The sequence below is a fragment of the Oncorhynchus tshawytscha genome, linkage group LG05 (assembly GCF_018296145.1).
Source record: "Oncorhynchus tshawytscha isolate Ot180627B linkage group LG05, Otsh_v2.0, whole genome shotgun sequence".
NCBI lineage: Eukaryota > Metazoa > Chordata > Actinopteri > Salmoniformes > Salmonidae > Oncorhynchus > Oncorhynchus tshawytscha.
In genome coordinates, this window is record NC_056433.1 from 68,915,475 (window position 1) to 68,932,692 (window position 17,218).

At 40.5% G+C, this 17,218-nt stretch overlaps 1 protein-coding gene across 4 annotated transcripts in view; it reads left to right on the forward strand.

Annotated features, from left to right (window-relative positions):
- The window catches only part of LOC112251267 (pre-B-cell leukemia transcription factor 1), a 121,283-nt gene extending 110,007 nt beyond the window's left edge, over positions 1 to 11,276 (forward strand). For 2 of the 4 annotated variants that reach the window (XM_024422169.2, XM_024422170.2), the window contains 5 exons: positions 1,191 to 1,326; positions 2,687 to 2,846; positions 4,123 to 4,235; positions 4,708 to 4,797; positions 7,471 to 11,276. In XM_024422169.2, coding sequence (XP_024277937.1) covers positions 1,191 to 1,326; positions 2,687 to 2,846; positions 4,123 to 4,235; positions 4,708 to 4,797; positions 7,471 to 7,563 — 592 coding nt within the window. In that variant the 3' untranslated portion in view covers positions 7,564 to 11,276. The remainder of the gene's footprint in view (positions 1 to 1,190; positions 1,327 to 2,686; positions 2,847 to 4,122; positions 4,236 to 4,707; positions 4,798 to 7,470) is intronic. The other 2 variants (XM_024422171.2, XM_024422172.2) reach the window with 1 other exon arrangement.
- The last annotated feature ends 5,942 nt before the right edge of the window (positions 11,277 to 17,218 follow it).

A 17,218-nucleotide genomic window follows, 5' to 3' on the forward strand; every position in this document is an offset into this window, starting at 1 on the left:
AGCTCGTCTGGAGGTTAGTTAACACAGTGTCCAAAGAGGGGCCAGAAGTATACAGAATGGTGTCGTCTGTGTAGAGGTGGATCAGAGTCAAAGGTGGATCAAAGTCAAATCACCAGCAGCAAGAGCAACATCATTGATGTATACAGAAAAGAGAGTTGGCCCGAGAATTGAACCCTGTGGCACACCCATGGAGACTGCCAGAGGTTCGGACAACAGGCCCTCCGATTTGACACACTGAACTCTATCAGAGAAGTAGTTGGTAAACCAGGCGAGGCAATCATTTGAGAAACCAAGGCTGTCGGAGTCTGCCAATAATAATGTGATTGACAGACTCGGAAGCCTTGGCCAGGTCGATGAATACGGCTGCACAGTAATGTCTCTTATCAATGGCGGTTATGATGTCGTTTAGGACCTTGAGCGTGGCTGAGGTGCACCATGATCAGCCCTGAAACCAGATTGCATAGCGTAGAAGGTACGGTGGGATTCGAAATGGTCCGTAATCTGTTTGTTAACCTGGCTTTCGAAGACCTTAGAAAGACAGGGTAGAATAGATATAGGTCTGTAGCAGTTTGGGTCTAGAGTATCACCCCCTTTGAAGAGGGGGATGACCGCGGCAGCTTTCCAATCTTTGGGAATCTCAGACGATACGAAAGAGAGGTTGAACAGGCTAGTAATAGCAACAATTTTGGCAGATCATTTTAGAAAGAGAGGGTCCAGATTGTCTAGCCCGACTGATTTGTAGGGGTCTAGATTTTACAGCTCTTTCAGAACATCAGCTATCTGGATTTGGGTGAAATGGTGGGGGCTTAGGCGGGTTGCTGTGTAGGGTGCCGGGCGGTTGACCAGGGTAGGGGTAGCCTGGTGGAAAGCATGGCCAGCCGTAGAGAAAAGCTTATTGAAATTCTCAATTATAGTGGATTTATCAGAATTTGCAGGCAGTGTTCATTTCTATTTGTGAACCTCTGAGAACATCTTTCATACCAGCTTAGGCAGCTGTATTGAATGTATTGTATTGAATTGGGTGGCAGTTGTATTGTTACTGTATGGGGTGCACCAGTTTAGCTTTTTACCGCAAGTGGCGTTTACGTATTTAATGTTTGCAGGCGTTAGATTGACCCTGTGAACGGTATGTATTGTGCATGGTGTTTCTTCTGGTCCTAACTAACCAATCTCTATCATTCTCCTTGCAGACGGAAAAGACGGAACTTCAACAAGCAGGCGACAGAGATCCTGAATGAGTACTTCTACTCCCACCTGTCTAACCCCTACCCTAGTGAGGAGGCCAAGGAAGAGCTGGCCAAGAAGTGCTCCATCACAGTTTCACAGGTACAGTACAGTACAGCACCACCTGTCTGCAGGAACACCACACTACACCTAGAACAGGACTAGAGATAGTAGTGGGTTATTTATTATTGTTTCATTAATTCAAAGGATACAACGCAGGGACTACATTGATAGTGTAATAGGATGATTGATAATATTATTAAGATTACACTAACAATACCAAGGTAAAGAGCAGTAATGTTCTGTGTTTTTCATCCATCATTCGGAAATGGGTAATCTCCTCAAACGGTTTCATTAAGTTTATGCAGAATTATTTTGAGGATGCATCTGGGCATCGTTTGATGAAAACAACGTGCTTCAGGGTCTGAATGATTAGTTGAGCTTTTGTCTGTGCCCTAAATTGCACCCTATTCCCTATAATGCACTGCTTTTGACCAGAGCCCTTTTTGACCAATGCCCATAGAGAATAGGGGACCATTTGGGACACAACCTCTGTGTTCCTGGGTCTGTAATAAAATAACCTACCTTCTGTCTGCGTTCGTTTCAAACTTTGCAACAGGATTGATTATTTTTTTCATTTTAATGTTGTTTATCATTAGCGCTAGCTGGCTTATCCCGGTAGCTTCATCGGGGAGTCCATTAGCTATAATGGGTGTTAGCTAGCGGGTGTTGACTGATTGGTGCTAGCGTGAGCTCTGATTATAGCTGCAGTCATACTGACATAATTAGACTGTTATTGGCAATCATTCCCTTCTGCCACTAATGTGGATTCACAGCACTGGTCTATGTAGCCAGCGGGAGCACTCACTACTACCTCAAAGGCTGTCCCAAATGGCACCCTTTTCCCTTTATACTGCACTACCTTTGACCAGGGCTCATTTGGGATGCAGGAAAAGTCTTCCTTCACTGTCATATATATGATATGCCAGACAGTGGAAGGCCCACCACTACATATATATGATATGCCAGACAGTGGAAGGCCACGCTGGCCCTGACGGCCCACCCCACCACTGACGGCCCACCACATATATATGATATGCCAGACAGTGGAAGGCCACGCTGGCCCTGACGGCCCACCACTACATATATATGATATGCCAGACAGTGGAAGGCCCACGCTGGCCCTGACGGCCCACCACTACATATATATGATATGCCAGACAGTGGAAGGCCTTGCTGGCCCTGACGGCCCACCACTACATATATATGATATGCCAGACAGTGGAAGGCCACGCTGGCCCTGACGCGGCCCACCACTACATATATATGATATGCCAGACAGTGGAAGGCCACGCTGCGGAACTCATTCGGATTCTTATTTCACGCTCACAATTTGCTCATTAGAAATGTGGGAAATGATTTGTGTAACAAAATAATTTACAATTGCACATTGTTTGTACAGGTTTCCAACTGGTTTGGAAACAAAAGAATCAGATACAAGAAAAACATTGGAAAGTTCCAGGAAGAAGCCAATATGTATGCTGCCAAAACTGCAGTCAACGCGACCAACGTATCCTCACATGGAAGCCAGGCTAATTCGCCCTCCACCCCAAATTCTGCAGGTAAAGAACAATACCAATGGGTTACCCTTTTTACAGATAGGCTACAATATTTGCAAGGCTCTGAATAAACTCTCTATATCTGACAAGGATAAAAAAGGCTTTGTCCAAGAGTAGGATACCTGGGCCCCATATCAATGCTTTCTGCCCCAAGAGTAGGATACCTGGGCCCCATATCAATGCTTTCTGCCCCAAGAGTAGGATACCTGGGCCCCATATCAATGCTTTCTGCCCCAAGAGTAGGATACCTGGGCCCCATATCAATGCTTTCTGCCCCAAGAGTAGGATACCTGGGGCTTTCTGCCCCAAGAGTAGGATACCTGGGCCCCATATCAATGCTTTCTGCCCCAAGAGTAGGATACCTGGGCCCCATATCAATGCTTTCTGCCCTGTTGTTTTTCTTTTCAAATAACACAGCTTTTCTCCTATTTTATCTCAATTCTTATTCTTTTACACTGTCAGAACATTACATTTTTGTTGTACCATTTTCATTAACAAATTGAATTAATTAATTATTCTTGTTGACCATGAATAACATTTGTACAGAAACACATAACATATCATGACGCTAATCATTTTGACTGTAGAAACATACTATCATTCTACTTTCATATTGACAAATGGGCACAACAACAACAACTGCCCCTGATGTCGGTGCTTGACTCACCTTTGACTTGCCCCTGATGTCGGTGTTTGACTCACCTTTGACTCACCCCTGATGTCGGTGTTTGACTCACCTTTGACTCACCCTTGATGTCGGTGTTTGACTAACCTTTGACTCACCCCTGATGTCGGTGCTTGACTCACCTTTGACTCACCTTTCCCTCAGCTTTATGCTGCCACTCTCTAATCTGTCTGCTCACTTTGGCCCTAGCCCTAACTCTATATTCTAACTTTAGTTCTATATTCTAACTCTAGCTCTATATTCTAACTTTAGTTCTATATTCTAACTCTAGCTCTATATTCTAACTTTAGCTCTATATTCTAACTCTAGCTCTATATTCTAACTTTAGTTCTATATTCTAACTCTAGCTCTATATTCTAACTCTAGCTCTATATTCTAACTCTAGCTCTATATTCTAACTTTAGCTCTATATTTGAACTCTAGCTCTATATTCTAACTCTAGCTCTATATTCCAACTCCAGCTCTATTAACTCTTTGCATGGTGCTTCTCCGGGTCTAACCCTGGACAGGGCCAAGTGGCTGAATCCTGCTCTGCTTGCTCCTCTTTCACTCTGCTCTGTGATTCCAGTGCTCCCTCCCTCTCTCCTCTTCCAGGTTCTGCTGGCTCTTTTAACATGTCAAACTCCGGCGACTTGTTCATGAGCGTGCAGTCTCTCAATGGGGACTCATACCAAGGTGCTCAGGTTGGAGCCAACGTGCAGTCACAGGTAGGGACTGACCCTATAACTAAGCAGTACAGAAGACACTACTATAGAAACAGACCCAGACCCACTTCCCGAAGAACAGGCCTTGTAATCTATCTTAATCGCACCACAGGAATCTCAGTACTGCTCTAGTGTCTGGATCACTTTGGGCTCCTAATACCACCACTACATAGGGTTTTCAAGGTATTTTTATCGACCATTGTTACTAAAACATGCTTACAGTGAGTGTAGTGATGAAAATAATGTAATACTCTCTGCAGCTCTTTTTATATGCCACAAATTCATCCTTTCTACAGTCTTCTAAATACATAATAACATGTTTTGGTTATCTTGCTTTTTCTTGTCAATGGCTGGATGTAGTTCATGTGCGTTTTGTCTGCCTGGACTGTATTATAATATTACTTTCCTTCTGGTCTTTCTGTTTGTCTTGTCTGCTCTGACCTTGCTTTGTCTGTGTTCCTGTGTTGTGTTTCAGGTGGATACCCTTCGCCATGTTATCAGTCAGACAGGCGGATACAGTGAGGGCCTCACAGCCAGCCAGATGTACAGTCAACAGAGCATCAATGTCAGTAGAAAACAACTCTCTTCCCTACCAATTATTTCAAAGCCATAGGGCTCAGAATGACACTTAGTAGGATTTGTCTCAGCTCCACCACAGTCACCTAGTTGATTGCTTCTGTATCGGTCATGCCACGAGCAACGCGCTGGCCGGCAGAACGGCGTTGGGCTGGCCACACACACGGCACAGCCGCCTGAGCCTGTCATGTTCAATCAGCTCTCTCGCAGCACCTGCAGCCACTCACGGTCATGTAGCCGTGCAGGGACGGCACAAGAAGGTGACACCTCCTGCGACGCGCGGCTCGGGCGCCCCTCCCCCCCAACGCCCCCACCGACCACCTGACCCTGATTATCACTGCAGGTCCAGAGGTCCGGTTAAAATCCTATCAGAACAACCCCAGAGTAGTCACATTAAAAATAAAAATAACCAAACTGCTAACCCCTAGACAAAGCACTGGGGGCGTAACATGGGGGCATATTTCCATCATGTTATATTTCATTTGTATTTTTTAGGAGATTGGGAAGGAGAGTGTGTGTGTGTGTGTGTGTTTTGGTTGAGGGTGGGGGAAGAGGAGGGGAAGAAGGGGGAGGTTAGCTGGCGGCTGCAAACAGCAGGGAAATTCACAGCGACAAGCCGTGTCGTAAAAGGGGAAATCGATAAGACAGACACAAGAGAGCGGAGTGTGGACTTAGGACAGCAATCCAAGCGCATTGCTCAGATCATGTTCCCACCACTCTAATGGCCCTGACAGCAAGCTGCGGCGGCGTGCTGTGGTGAAAGCTACGACGAGGACGAGAGAGGACGGTCACAGTCACACACAGCCGCGCAGCTCGGCTGCTGGCTTCCTCTCCCGTCCCTAAGCCTCACTCGTCGTGCCTCAATGGCCGTATGATAATGAGATGAAATGTCTCCTGTGAAAAAAACATGTATGTAGTGTATTCAAATCCCCCTCCCTGGCTCGCTCTCCCCTCGTCTCCCTCCCACAGAACAGGCTGTGATAACCCTGAGAGAGCAGTACTAAAGTTTTCAAGCGCTGTTCTCAGACAGCACTCTGACCTCTTGGATATCGTTATCCTTGGACGCCTGCTTGCTCCACTGTATCCTAAAATGTTACAATATGTTATTTTCCACACATGTGCATAGCCTTAAAAGAGCCTCTTACTGCATAACAAGAGAAGGATATCATCTTATCTGTATGATAAGAGAAGGATATCTATCATCTTATCTGGATGGTAAGAGAAGGATATCATCTTATCTGGATGATAATAAAATAGCACATAAAATATGGTTCCCTGTTCTCAATATAGGATTTGGGGAGATATAATAAATTATTTATACATTTTAGTATTCTGGAGTGGGTTTGATTACTATGTAGTTTATTTCCTTTGTCTCTCTGCAGCAATATACTTCAATAGTATTTGTGTTAAAAATGACAGATTTACCTCAGTATCAAACCCATTCACAAAGCAAAGAATGACCTTTGTGCTCGTCCAGCTTTACAGACGGTGAAGAGAGAGAGAGAGAAAGACACGAGAAAGAGAGGTCGGGAATGTCCTATCTATCTGTTTTAAGATTGAAAAGCCTCCCCTCTCTGTGTTGATAATGACTGAGCAGATGCCTAATGTGATTTGTGGTAGACTAGAGCAGTAATTACAGTTAGGAAATAGACAGAGTGTCACCAAAGTCAGACATTTTAAGACTTTTGCTCCATTTTTTATTACAGACTTTCTTCTGCCTGAAATAACGGGCTTTGAAATTAAAGGCTGTCGAGGACCATTTCCATTTTTTCTGATGGCATGAAATTTGCTATTCATATCCCAAATGCTCTTTAGCAGCTCGTCTCCAGGACTGGAAATGGCCTACAAGTATTTCATTGTGTTTTCATTCAATCTCCCAATGTCATAATTTTCTACCATTGATTCCTCTTAGGACTGTTTTGTGACTTTTGTTTTAAGGTCCTTTTCAGATGTTGTCACTTTTATTGTGTGTCATTAAATGTGCCAGGCGTTTCTATAAATCCCAGTGATACAAGATTGCAATCATATTGGTTTTGAAGTGAAGACAAAATGTTTTCATAATAATCATTTTAGCACACTGTATGTGATCTGATAGGGATATTTGTGATTTACAGAATTTCAGTTGCTTCAAACAAGTACAATTGTTATGACAATTTCGTTCTGAAATATGAGGTCTAGTTTACTGTAATTTGAGTGAATTAGATGTTCATCCAATGCAGATTTGGCTTGAGGCTGTAGGGGATTATAGGTAGAGTAGTTTAGGAGTTGTTCTAGCATTAGGACTAAAGCTCATACCGTAGTTACTACATGTGCCCTCAGGACTTCACAGATACAGCATTCAATGCTGCAGATGAGATGATATAATACTCTTATTGAACTGCATAATGAATATGTACTCTGAAAGAAAAGAGAGAAAAAAAGCATAGAAAACCTTTTTAATATTTTTTATATCTTTGAACTTGTCCCATTGCTGAAACTCTGCTACGGACTCGGGAGAGGCAGAGGTCGAGAGCCGAAACACAATCCTGCCAAGCCGCACTGCTTCTTGACACATTGCTCACTTAACGCGTAGCCAGAGAAAACCTATGTTATGGGTATATGCCTGTCTCCTTTGCCTGTACTCATCTTTCCTCTCTCCTTCTGTCTCTTTGGTCTCTCTCAGGCAAACGGAGGCTGGCAGGATGCAACCACCCCCTCATCAGTGACATCACCCACAGAAGGACCTGGAAGTGTTCACTCTGACACGTCCAACTGATCCCTCCACCCTCCACCACCATCCGGACACCCCCGACCTCCACCCTCGATCAGCCAGCCCCCAGTCAGCACCCCTTCAGAACTGGAGGTATCACTAGACTGGTCACAGAGCAAGAGACCACTCTCTACAGGTGGGGACTACAGGATGAAACGCCATCATCACCACCACAGACAGTTCTTCATGTCTTATGTCCCGTCTCTACAACCAACTATGACACAGTCAGTCAGTAGCCTGAGTAGGGCTCTGTTCTCCCATTTATCTACGACCTCATTCACTGTCTGTCTGTACAGTTTTCTTCACCAGATATCCATGTTGCCTCTGTGTGATCTGACTTATAACACAGTAGGCAAATAGTTACAACACGTTATACACAGTATTGCCCGTATCTTGTAGATTGAAATGCTTTTCTCACTACCTCTATTGAAAATAACAACAAAACATCAACTTCTAAAAAAGCATCGTTTTTTCCCCTTTGTAATAACTGACATTGACAGTAGCTCCCAATCTCCCTTGTCCTGTCTCAAGGCTTGTTTTGAGGACAGTTTTGCCTTTGTGACTAGTTTTACCCGATATAATTACTTAATTCCCAACATTTGTTTTGTCCATAGTGCCAAAGTTCAACACAGGAGGGGAATTTTTATAATATGACATTGTGCTTGTGGAAAAATACATATCCATCTGACTATTCACATCACATACCGTAGCTTAATAAGATTTCTTGTTAGTAGCTAACAATGGGATGATTTGAAAGGAGACCCTTGAGATTCAAATGTTCCTCCTCATTTTAGACATTCTGTTTCAGAGCTTCTACAATGGTCAATAAAACATGACACATTTTTAGTGCAACAATGGCGTGTGTTCTGTTCATACTGAATGAGTGGTCAACAATGCATAAGCAAAACACAAAAGAGTAACGGTATACTCCAGAATTAATGGAAGGGATGGTTTGGAAGGTTATAAAGAAATGGATCATGGTGATTCTAGCTTCATGGTTATTCTAGCTTCATGGTGATTCCAGATACATTTTTTAAACTGATACTCAGTCCACACTACAAACAGAGCAAGAAGCTTATAGCTTCATGGTGATTCTAACTTCATGGTGATTCTAACTTCATGGTGATTCCATATACATTTTTTAAACTGATACTCAGTCCACACTACAAACAGAGCAAGAAGCTTATAGCTTCATGGTGATTCTAACTTCATGGTGATTCCAGATACATTTTTTAAACTGATACTCAGTCCACACTACAAACAGAGCAAGAAGCTTATAGCTTCATGGTGATTCCAGATACATTTTTTAAACTGATACTCAGTCCACACTACAAACAGAGCAAGAAGCTTATAGCTTCATGGTGATTCTACCTTCATGGTGATTCTAACTTCATGGTGATTCTATCTACTGGAATTCTAATGCATTTCCTGCACTTGACATATTGTTTGTAGTGTGGACTGAGTATCAGTTTAAAAAAATGTATCCGGAACACTTAATCAGTACATTAGCATCAATTAAAATAAGCCAATATAATGTCTTTAAGCACAGTCACTTCCAGTGATTACCCTATGAAGGGTAACATATGTATTTGTCAAAGAGAAGAACACAGTACAGAGAACACACATTAATAATATGCTTGTATCATTTTCATATTTTGAACATATGATGTGTGTACACACACACACACACACACACACACACATACATACATACATACATACATACATACATACATACACTACCATTATCACTGTACATCAGTGTTGTCAAAATAGCCAAATACTGCTGGTAACCAAAACCACTTGTGTAAGGTGTAAGTGCAAAAAAGGCATTTTAATGTAAATGTTCATTCTGATGTTGTGTAACCAGGTGGTAGTCATGGAATACACAACTAAACACAATTCTGAAATCTTTCTCAAAGTTATTCTTTTCCCTCATAATTTCATGTTATTGGTGCTAATTTGTTTCATTTTTTTTTTGAATAGTTTATTTCTGTCCATTTATTATTGTCACTGAGTTTGAACACCCGTCATATCATTCTGTTTTTACATTTTGGTTATCAAGGTTGGTCTCTACTCACTCTTATATTACAGCTTTCTCCTAGCATTTGACTTGAGACTAAATTACGAAAAAAAAATCCAAAATGTGATTGATTCATTTTGTTGTAGCTACAGTATTTGCTTACACACAGTTACACATTGCCTTCTTGTGCAATTCAACATATCCACCCTACCATTCCCTTGATACCAAAAAAATAACTGCAGAAGCTTCATCTCTATAGATTAGATTCAGTTTAACCAATTTAGCTTTGTTTGTTTTGTATAATGGTGTATTATCTGAAGTATTCATCTCATAGAAATGTTCAGGTACTCTCTCTGTACTACAAAACCAAAAATACACTTGTGTTTGTTTATAGATATGGCATGGAAAAGACTAACCCTGATAGCACACAGACAGATACAGAAGATGTTGGGAAATATTTTTATGTCCTCATGTTGTGAATAACTTGCATCATAATTTTTTATCTTTATCGTTTTGCTTTTATTTTGCGTGGTTACAGGATTTACAGTAGGTTACATTTTATTTTCTTGCTAGCATAATGTGAATTTGCTAAAGATTGCTCTATAGAGTATAAGTAGATGTGGACAGTATCCATTTTAAAACAAAGCAGCTACAGTAGGCCGTCATTGTAAATAAGAATTAGTTCTTTACTGACTTGCCTAGTTAAATAAAGGTTAAATTAAATTAAAAAGTCATGTTTGACAGACACAGACAGATAGTAGGAAAGAGTTCCTCTCACATTACAGATATAATCCACACACAGTTCATTTTGTACTTTCAGTCTAAAGCATTGACACACAAGCTTGCTTTTAAGATACACACACAAGCTTGCTTCTAAAATGTTTACTGTCTGTTAATTAAGGGTGATGTGAAAGGTTAGTGTCCAACCAAATCCGTATACCATGGTAACAGATATACATTATACAGTGTAACTACAATACCACACAGCTGAATCCACCATAGTCCTTCTTTCAGAAACAGTACATTTTATATTTGATATCATTTTTGAAGACGTGGATGTGTACTATGATGAGTGAAGCAGAATATTTTTTCAGTTGACAGACAACATGTGTACCCTATGAGTGGACTATGTTGGAGTGGTGTTCCCTGGCCTTTCCATCCAGATGTTTGTTTTTTGTTGTTGATCATTTTAGCCATGTGGCCAGCAGAACAATAGCTTTTGTGATGCAGTGCCCCTAAAAAAAAACGTTACTCTACTTTTCACATTGCCTGTCCAATATCACCGTATTATTGAAAGCGTCATGTAATGATGCTTTAAGTTTTTGAATATAAAAGGAAAAAATGACTATAAAAAGAAATAAACTATAAAATTGGTCAACATAAAATGTTTTCTTTGTTGCATGTATTTTGTTCTTTAATAAAATACCGTACTGCAGTGTTTTTGAATGTTACTTATTTTTTTATAAAGATTTCAGAGTGAAATTGTGGAGCCTTTTACTTGACAGGTTTGAACTTTTAAGATCTCTACAAAATGTAAAGAAGGTATAAAAATGGAAACTGCAAAACTATTGTCTTTTTAATTCCTATTTAAACCCGTTTTTCTGTGGAGAAAAAAATAGCTAACAAGTGTAGTTTTTATGGTCTCTTTCTTTGTACTAGTAATGCATATTCCAAATAAATTGTTTCTTTTGCTGCATACTTTTGTATTGTCCTCATTGATTTTCCTTGTCACACAGATACTACGAAGATGCCCATACATTAAAGGCACAATCCTTAATGAATTTATCCAGCCACATCCCTCAGCTTTATAGCAGAACCAAGTAGTGGGGCGGCAGTTGACCGAGAAACAAATCAAGGATGGTTGATTTTAGACATGTAAGACATGCCAAGAAAAAAGTGAACTGTATTTTTATTATGTTTTTGTGTAGTATCTCCTCCTGACTTCAGTAACAGGGTCAGGGTCATGAGTTACTGTCGGACACAAGTTTACACGTCTCAGACTTGTCAGTCCTTCACCTCTGGATAGCATCGCACAACACACTTAAAAAAACATGGTAAAGCATCAGGCATTTTCTCACTATTGACATAGCGTCAGAGCTGGGGTGAGCTAGAGAGCATGCGATGGGGACATTTTCTCCGTTTTCTAAGTGAGTTTTCTAAAAAACTGTGTGCTTACGGCCAGCAGACAGACACTCGCTCCCTTCTCTCCCCCCTCCACACATAGCAGAGGAAGCCTTCAAGGCACGGTTAATGTGCGTTCCCTGAGAGAGGCGGGGTGCTCACTTATCTCTCTCTTCCAGATAAATGAGACAGGATGTCTGATTCTACTCTTCCAATGCATCTGTTTCTTCTTCTACATACTGAAAAAAGGAAAGAGAGAAAAGGGGTTGAAATCAACTTTTGGATTAGGAGCTAGGAAGGGTCTCCAAAAGGATCAGAGAGAGCAGCCAAATCGCAGAGCGTGACAGAGACTGTGGGAGTGACATATGCAAACATGATCAAATATAATTACATGTGGATGTCTCCTTGCTTCTATCAAAGGGTTTCTTGTTAGGCTCTGTTAGCAGGATGAAAGAGAGGAACTGTTGGACGTGTACTGTATGCTTTAATATATTCACCATGGCTTTACAAACCTAAAAGGCATTGTGAGTTTAAGTAATTACTGTAGGTTCTCAGCAACCTCTTGAAAAGGCATAAATCCTATACAGAGCAGCATATCGGTTGCCCTTTCTATTGAATCATGAGCAAATAGCCTGGTTAATGGTTTTCACCTGTACTAAGCCATCCATATATGTTTTTACATGTTCCTTTATTTAACTGGGCAAGTCAGTTAAGAACAAATTCTTATTTACAATGACGGCCTAGGAACAGTGGGTTAACTGCCTTGTTCAGGGGCAGAACAACAGATTTTTACCTTGTCAACTCAGGGATTCAATCTAGTAATCTTTCGGTTACTGGCCCAACGCTCTAACCACTAGGTGTTTTAATTTTACCTTTATTTAACCAGGTAGGCTAGTTGAGAACAAGTTCTCATTTGCAACTGAGACCTGGCCAAGATAAAGCAAAGCAGTGTGACACAGACAACAACACAGAGTTACACATGGAGTAAACAATAAACAAGCTAATAACACAAACATGTCAATGACACAGTAGAAAAAAGAAAGTCTATATACAGTGTGTGCAAAAGGCATGAGGAGGTAGGCAATAAATAGGCCATAGGAGCGAATAATTACAATTTAGCAGATTAACATTGGAGTGATAAATGAGCAGATGATGATGTGCAAGTAGAGATACTGGTGTGCAAAAGAGCAGAAAAGTAAATCAAATAAAAACAGTATGGGGATGAGGTAGGTAGATTGGGTGGGCTATTTACAGATGGACTATGTACAGCTGCAGCGATCGGTTAGCTGCTCAGATAGTTGATGTTTAAAGTTGGTGAGGGAAATAAAAGTCTCCAACTTCAGCGATTTTTGCAATTCGTTCCAGTCACTGGCAGCAGAGAACTGGAAGGAAAGGCAGCCAAATGAGGTGTTGGCTTTGGGGATGATCAGTGAGATATACCTGCTGGAACGTGTGCTACAGGTGGGTGTTGTTATCATAACCAGTGAACTGAGATATGGTGGAGCTTTACCTAGCATAGACTTATAGATGACCTGGAGCCAGTGGGTCTGGCGATGAATATATAGCGAGGGCCAGCCGACTAGAGCATACAGGTCGCAGTGGTGGGTGGTATATGGTGGGTGCCTTTACAATTTCTTATCAATATTCTTTATTCTAGTAAGAGTAACACTTCTTATAAGTATTCAGTAGCGTAATCCCCTTGAAGATCACTTGGTTTTGAGGTGGCAGACGCTTGTTCGGGTATCATGGGCAAACTGAAGGGACATATAGTGTAAAAAGCATGTAATTTCTCTAGTTCTGTCAATACTGTATATACTGCTATTACCAGCTGCACTTCATGAATAAATTCCTTCTCAAACACAAACTGTTTCCACCATATTGGCTGTTTTTCTGGAAGGTCAGCAGCCAAGGGACTGGTGTCTGGGAAACATATTAAGTTAGGAAGAAGAACAATGCAAATCAAAGGTCTGCTGTTAATTGCTGGCCAGTATTTAGAATCCCTCACGGTCCATCCCAGCAATTCAGAGATAACAAAATTAATAATTAATAATTTTCCAAAATGTTTTAAATTAAATATCCTTCAAATGTTCTCCTGACATTCACTAAAATGTTGTGCACAACATTTTTAACAACCACCACAGAACATTCCCCAAAGAATCTCATTAGGTTTACAGGTAATGTAATAACACAATGTGCCAGTAATATTTCCCAGCAAACCAAAATTGGTTCTGTGAAAGTTCCCAGAACATTCGTTAGATCGCGGCCAATGTTCTCATGACACAAAAACTCTCCATTCGTGGCGGAGATTATAGAATGTTTGTATAAAACATTTGACTGTTGTTGCAAGAACATTCCAGCAAGACATTTTGCCTGTTCTTTAAAGGTTCACAGAATGTTTCATTAGGTTGTGGGAACAGTCTGGTGAGGAACAGGAAGGCTGTTTAAGCTCCCAATTCACCACTTTACTGACAACGTTTTGATCCGAATCGGATCTTCGTTAGGTCAAACAGACTAAAATATACACATTTCACCTCACATGACCATTATGCACATGACCCATGGTGGGTGTGGAAACAATTCAATTCACTTTTGTGAATAGTCGATCATAATTAACCACAGATGTACATATCATCATAAAGGATTATATACATACAAATCTAGGTAACATTAAAAATAATAAAATAAAAAAGATGACCTTGAAAACTGTTGGAATACCCACCCATTTGACCATTACGTGCAGGATTCACGGTGGCCGTAGACATAATTACAGTGACCTACTTCAAAAACCTCTAATAATTTGATATCAATGAGCTGCTACAGAAAATCTAATACCTACGTACAAAATCACCAAGTGGAGACCTGGATGGCAAGGCAAATAAACGTAACATATTCATGTAAGAAATGGTTTGATATCAAACTCGTGATTCAGACCTTTAGGAGACATGGCAGACAAAGGGTAATTCCAATGCAATTCTCTTCTCACTAATAGATGATCAGTATTTCCACACCGCCTAGGACTCTAAACATGTTCCATACCAACACCAAGAGAGCTGATGTTGTGACAAGCCTCAGTCTGGTGAGAACATTGTGGTGACATCACAAAAGATGTTCCCAAAACACAAAAACTGTCCAGTTGTGCGAATGATTCCACAATGTTCCTTTTAGAGTGCAAAAAACATTCACCTGATGTTACAGGAATGTTCCCAGAACACTGTTCTTTAAAGGTTTCCAGTATGTTTAATTAGGTTTTGGTAACATTGTGGGGACATGACAATAAATATTTTGGCAAAACACAGAAACTGTCCAGTTGTGCTGGCATTCAAATGATGTTTGTATCAGTGTGCACAAAACATTCCTTTTATGTTGCAAGAATGTTTACAGAACAGCCATTCAAATATATTTAAAGGATACCAGAACATGCAATTAGGTTGTGGGTACAGTAGAAGAGATAGGTTCCCAAAACACAAAATATGCTCAGTTGTGATGGCATTTATGCAATGCTTAAGTTGCACCGAACATTTCTTTAATTTTGTAAGAATGAAATAAGTACATTTATATGATGTTCAATTTCATAGCTTATTTGTTTTAGGTTTAACATAACATTTCATTGATGTTCACGCAGTATACATTTTACCTTGTCTTGGAGGTCTTCAGAACATTTAAAAAATATATATATTTATGTTTCATCTAATATTACCATAACATTCTCAGCATAGCAAATTAAAGCAGATTGGAATACATCATCATTATTTCTCTAAAGATTTAATGGCAATTCTTATTTGAGGACTGCTTTGTAGGTGATTTCGAGACACATGCCATTTTACTTTCATTTATAGGACATTTGAACAGCATTTACTCACACAAACACAACCATATACTGTATTTTATGCTTCATATGTTGACAGTCTGCACATGTGGGGTTTATAATTTGCAATGTTTGGGTCCCAAGCCAGGTCTTTTATCCTCTGCGCCACCAGGGAAGCTTTCTTGCATATATTTTTATTTTATATATATGTAGCCATGGCAGTATGGTCAATAAGGAATTCCAGGATTCCTTTTTAGCCTTTAGCCTGGTAACTGGGTTATTCACCATCCTCTTCATATACTGAGTACTTCTGGGCCCATATTTACAACGTATCTAAGACCATGAGAGCTGAGCAAGGATCATTTTCGCTTTTCAGATCATGAAAATTAAGCAAGAGAGGACCATATCAAGCGTCTTAAAATAGAAATTGTATCAGGTGCGTTTAAAAAAAAGTTGAACAGTCCATTTTTACACGTTTTATTTTTTACAGTTAGTCGAAATTCTGCATTTATATTTAGACGTCTGGACAAAATAAAGACATCGTATCTTTTAGTAGATTTTTTATTTAAAAAATTCAAAACATGGCACCCACTAAGGTCGATGTCCGCACCCCGTGGAAATTAATTAGCATAATACAAAATCCCCATAAAAATCTGTCAATTTAAATTTGAGATATGTCCACCGCATCCGCCTAAAAACGTCTGCACTTGTAGTGAAAGGTGACAGAGCTAGAGCTGTGTATTGTCAGACCACGAGACATCTCGAAAATCTGTCTTCTCACTAAATCATCTGTAGTGTCCGAAAGGTTTGGACTACAAATTATTATGACCCATCTCTGGAAAGAGGAGACTCTCATGAACACGATGGTGTCCTCTGAAGTCGATACAACCTCTCTGCCAACTTCTGTCTGTAGCGCCCAAACACTTTGTGATACCCACTAATATGACCCCTGTGTGGAAAGGTGAGACTCTCAAGAACACATACACTATATCTACAAAAGTATGTGGACACCCATTCATTTAGTGGATTCGGTTATTTCAGCCACTCCCATTGCTGACAGGTGTACAAAATCGAGCATATAGCCATGCAATCTCCATAGACAAACATTGGCAGTAGAATGGCCTTTCTGAAGAGCTCAGTGACTTTCAACATGGCACCATCATAGGATGCCACCTTTCCAACAAGTCAGTTCATCAAATTTCTGCCCTGCTAGAGCTGCCCCGGTCAACTGTAAAATTGGCAAACATTTTTTGCTTTGTCATTATGTGGTATTGTGTGTAGATTGAAGAGGAGAAAAAAACTATTGAATCCATTTCAGAATCATGTTGTAACGTAACAAAATGTGGAAAAGGGGTCTGAATACTTCCAACATAGTATAATGCACTATGCACACAAATATCACTTGCCAATGCCCACATTGACTGTCTCAATGGCAAAACAATAAACAATGCACACTCCTCATATCAAGGTTAGTGTTATTCAGAGTGCATATTGTGTGTTAACAAAACCAATGCCTGCCAGCACAATTGACATACACTGTATGAATACAATACACCGTATGAAGGGCTGCAATGAAAGCCTGAGGGAATGGCTGAGGAAGCAGAGACATGGCATGCTCTGAGGGGCTGCGGTCTGATTACAGGGACTGAGGTGCTGAAGGGTTGTGGTCCTGGAAGGCAGGAGATAATAGAGCCTCTTCTAGGAGAAGAGAT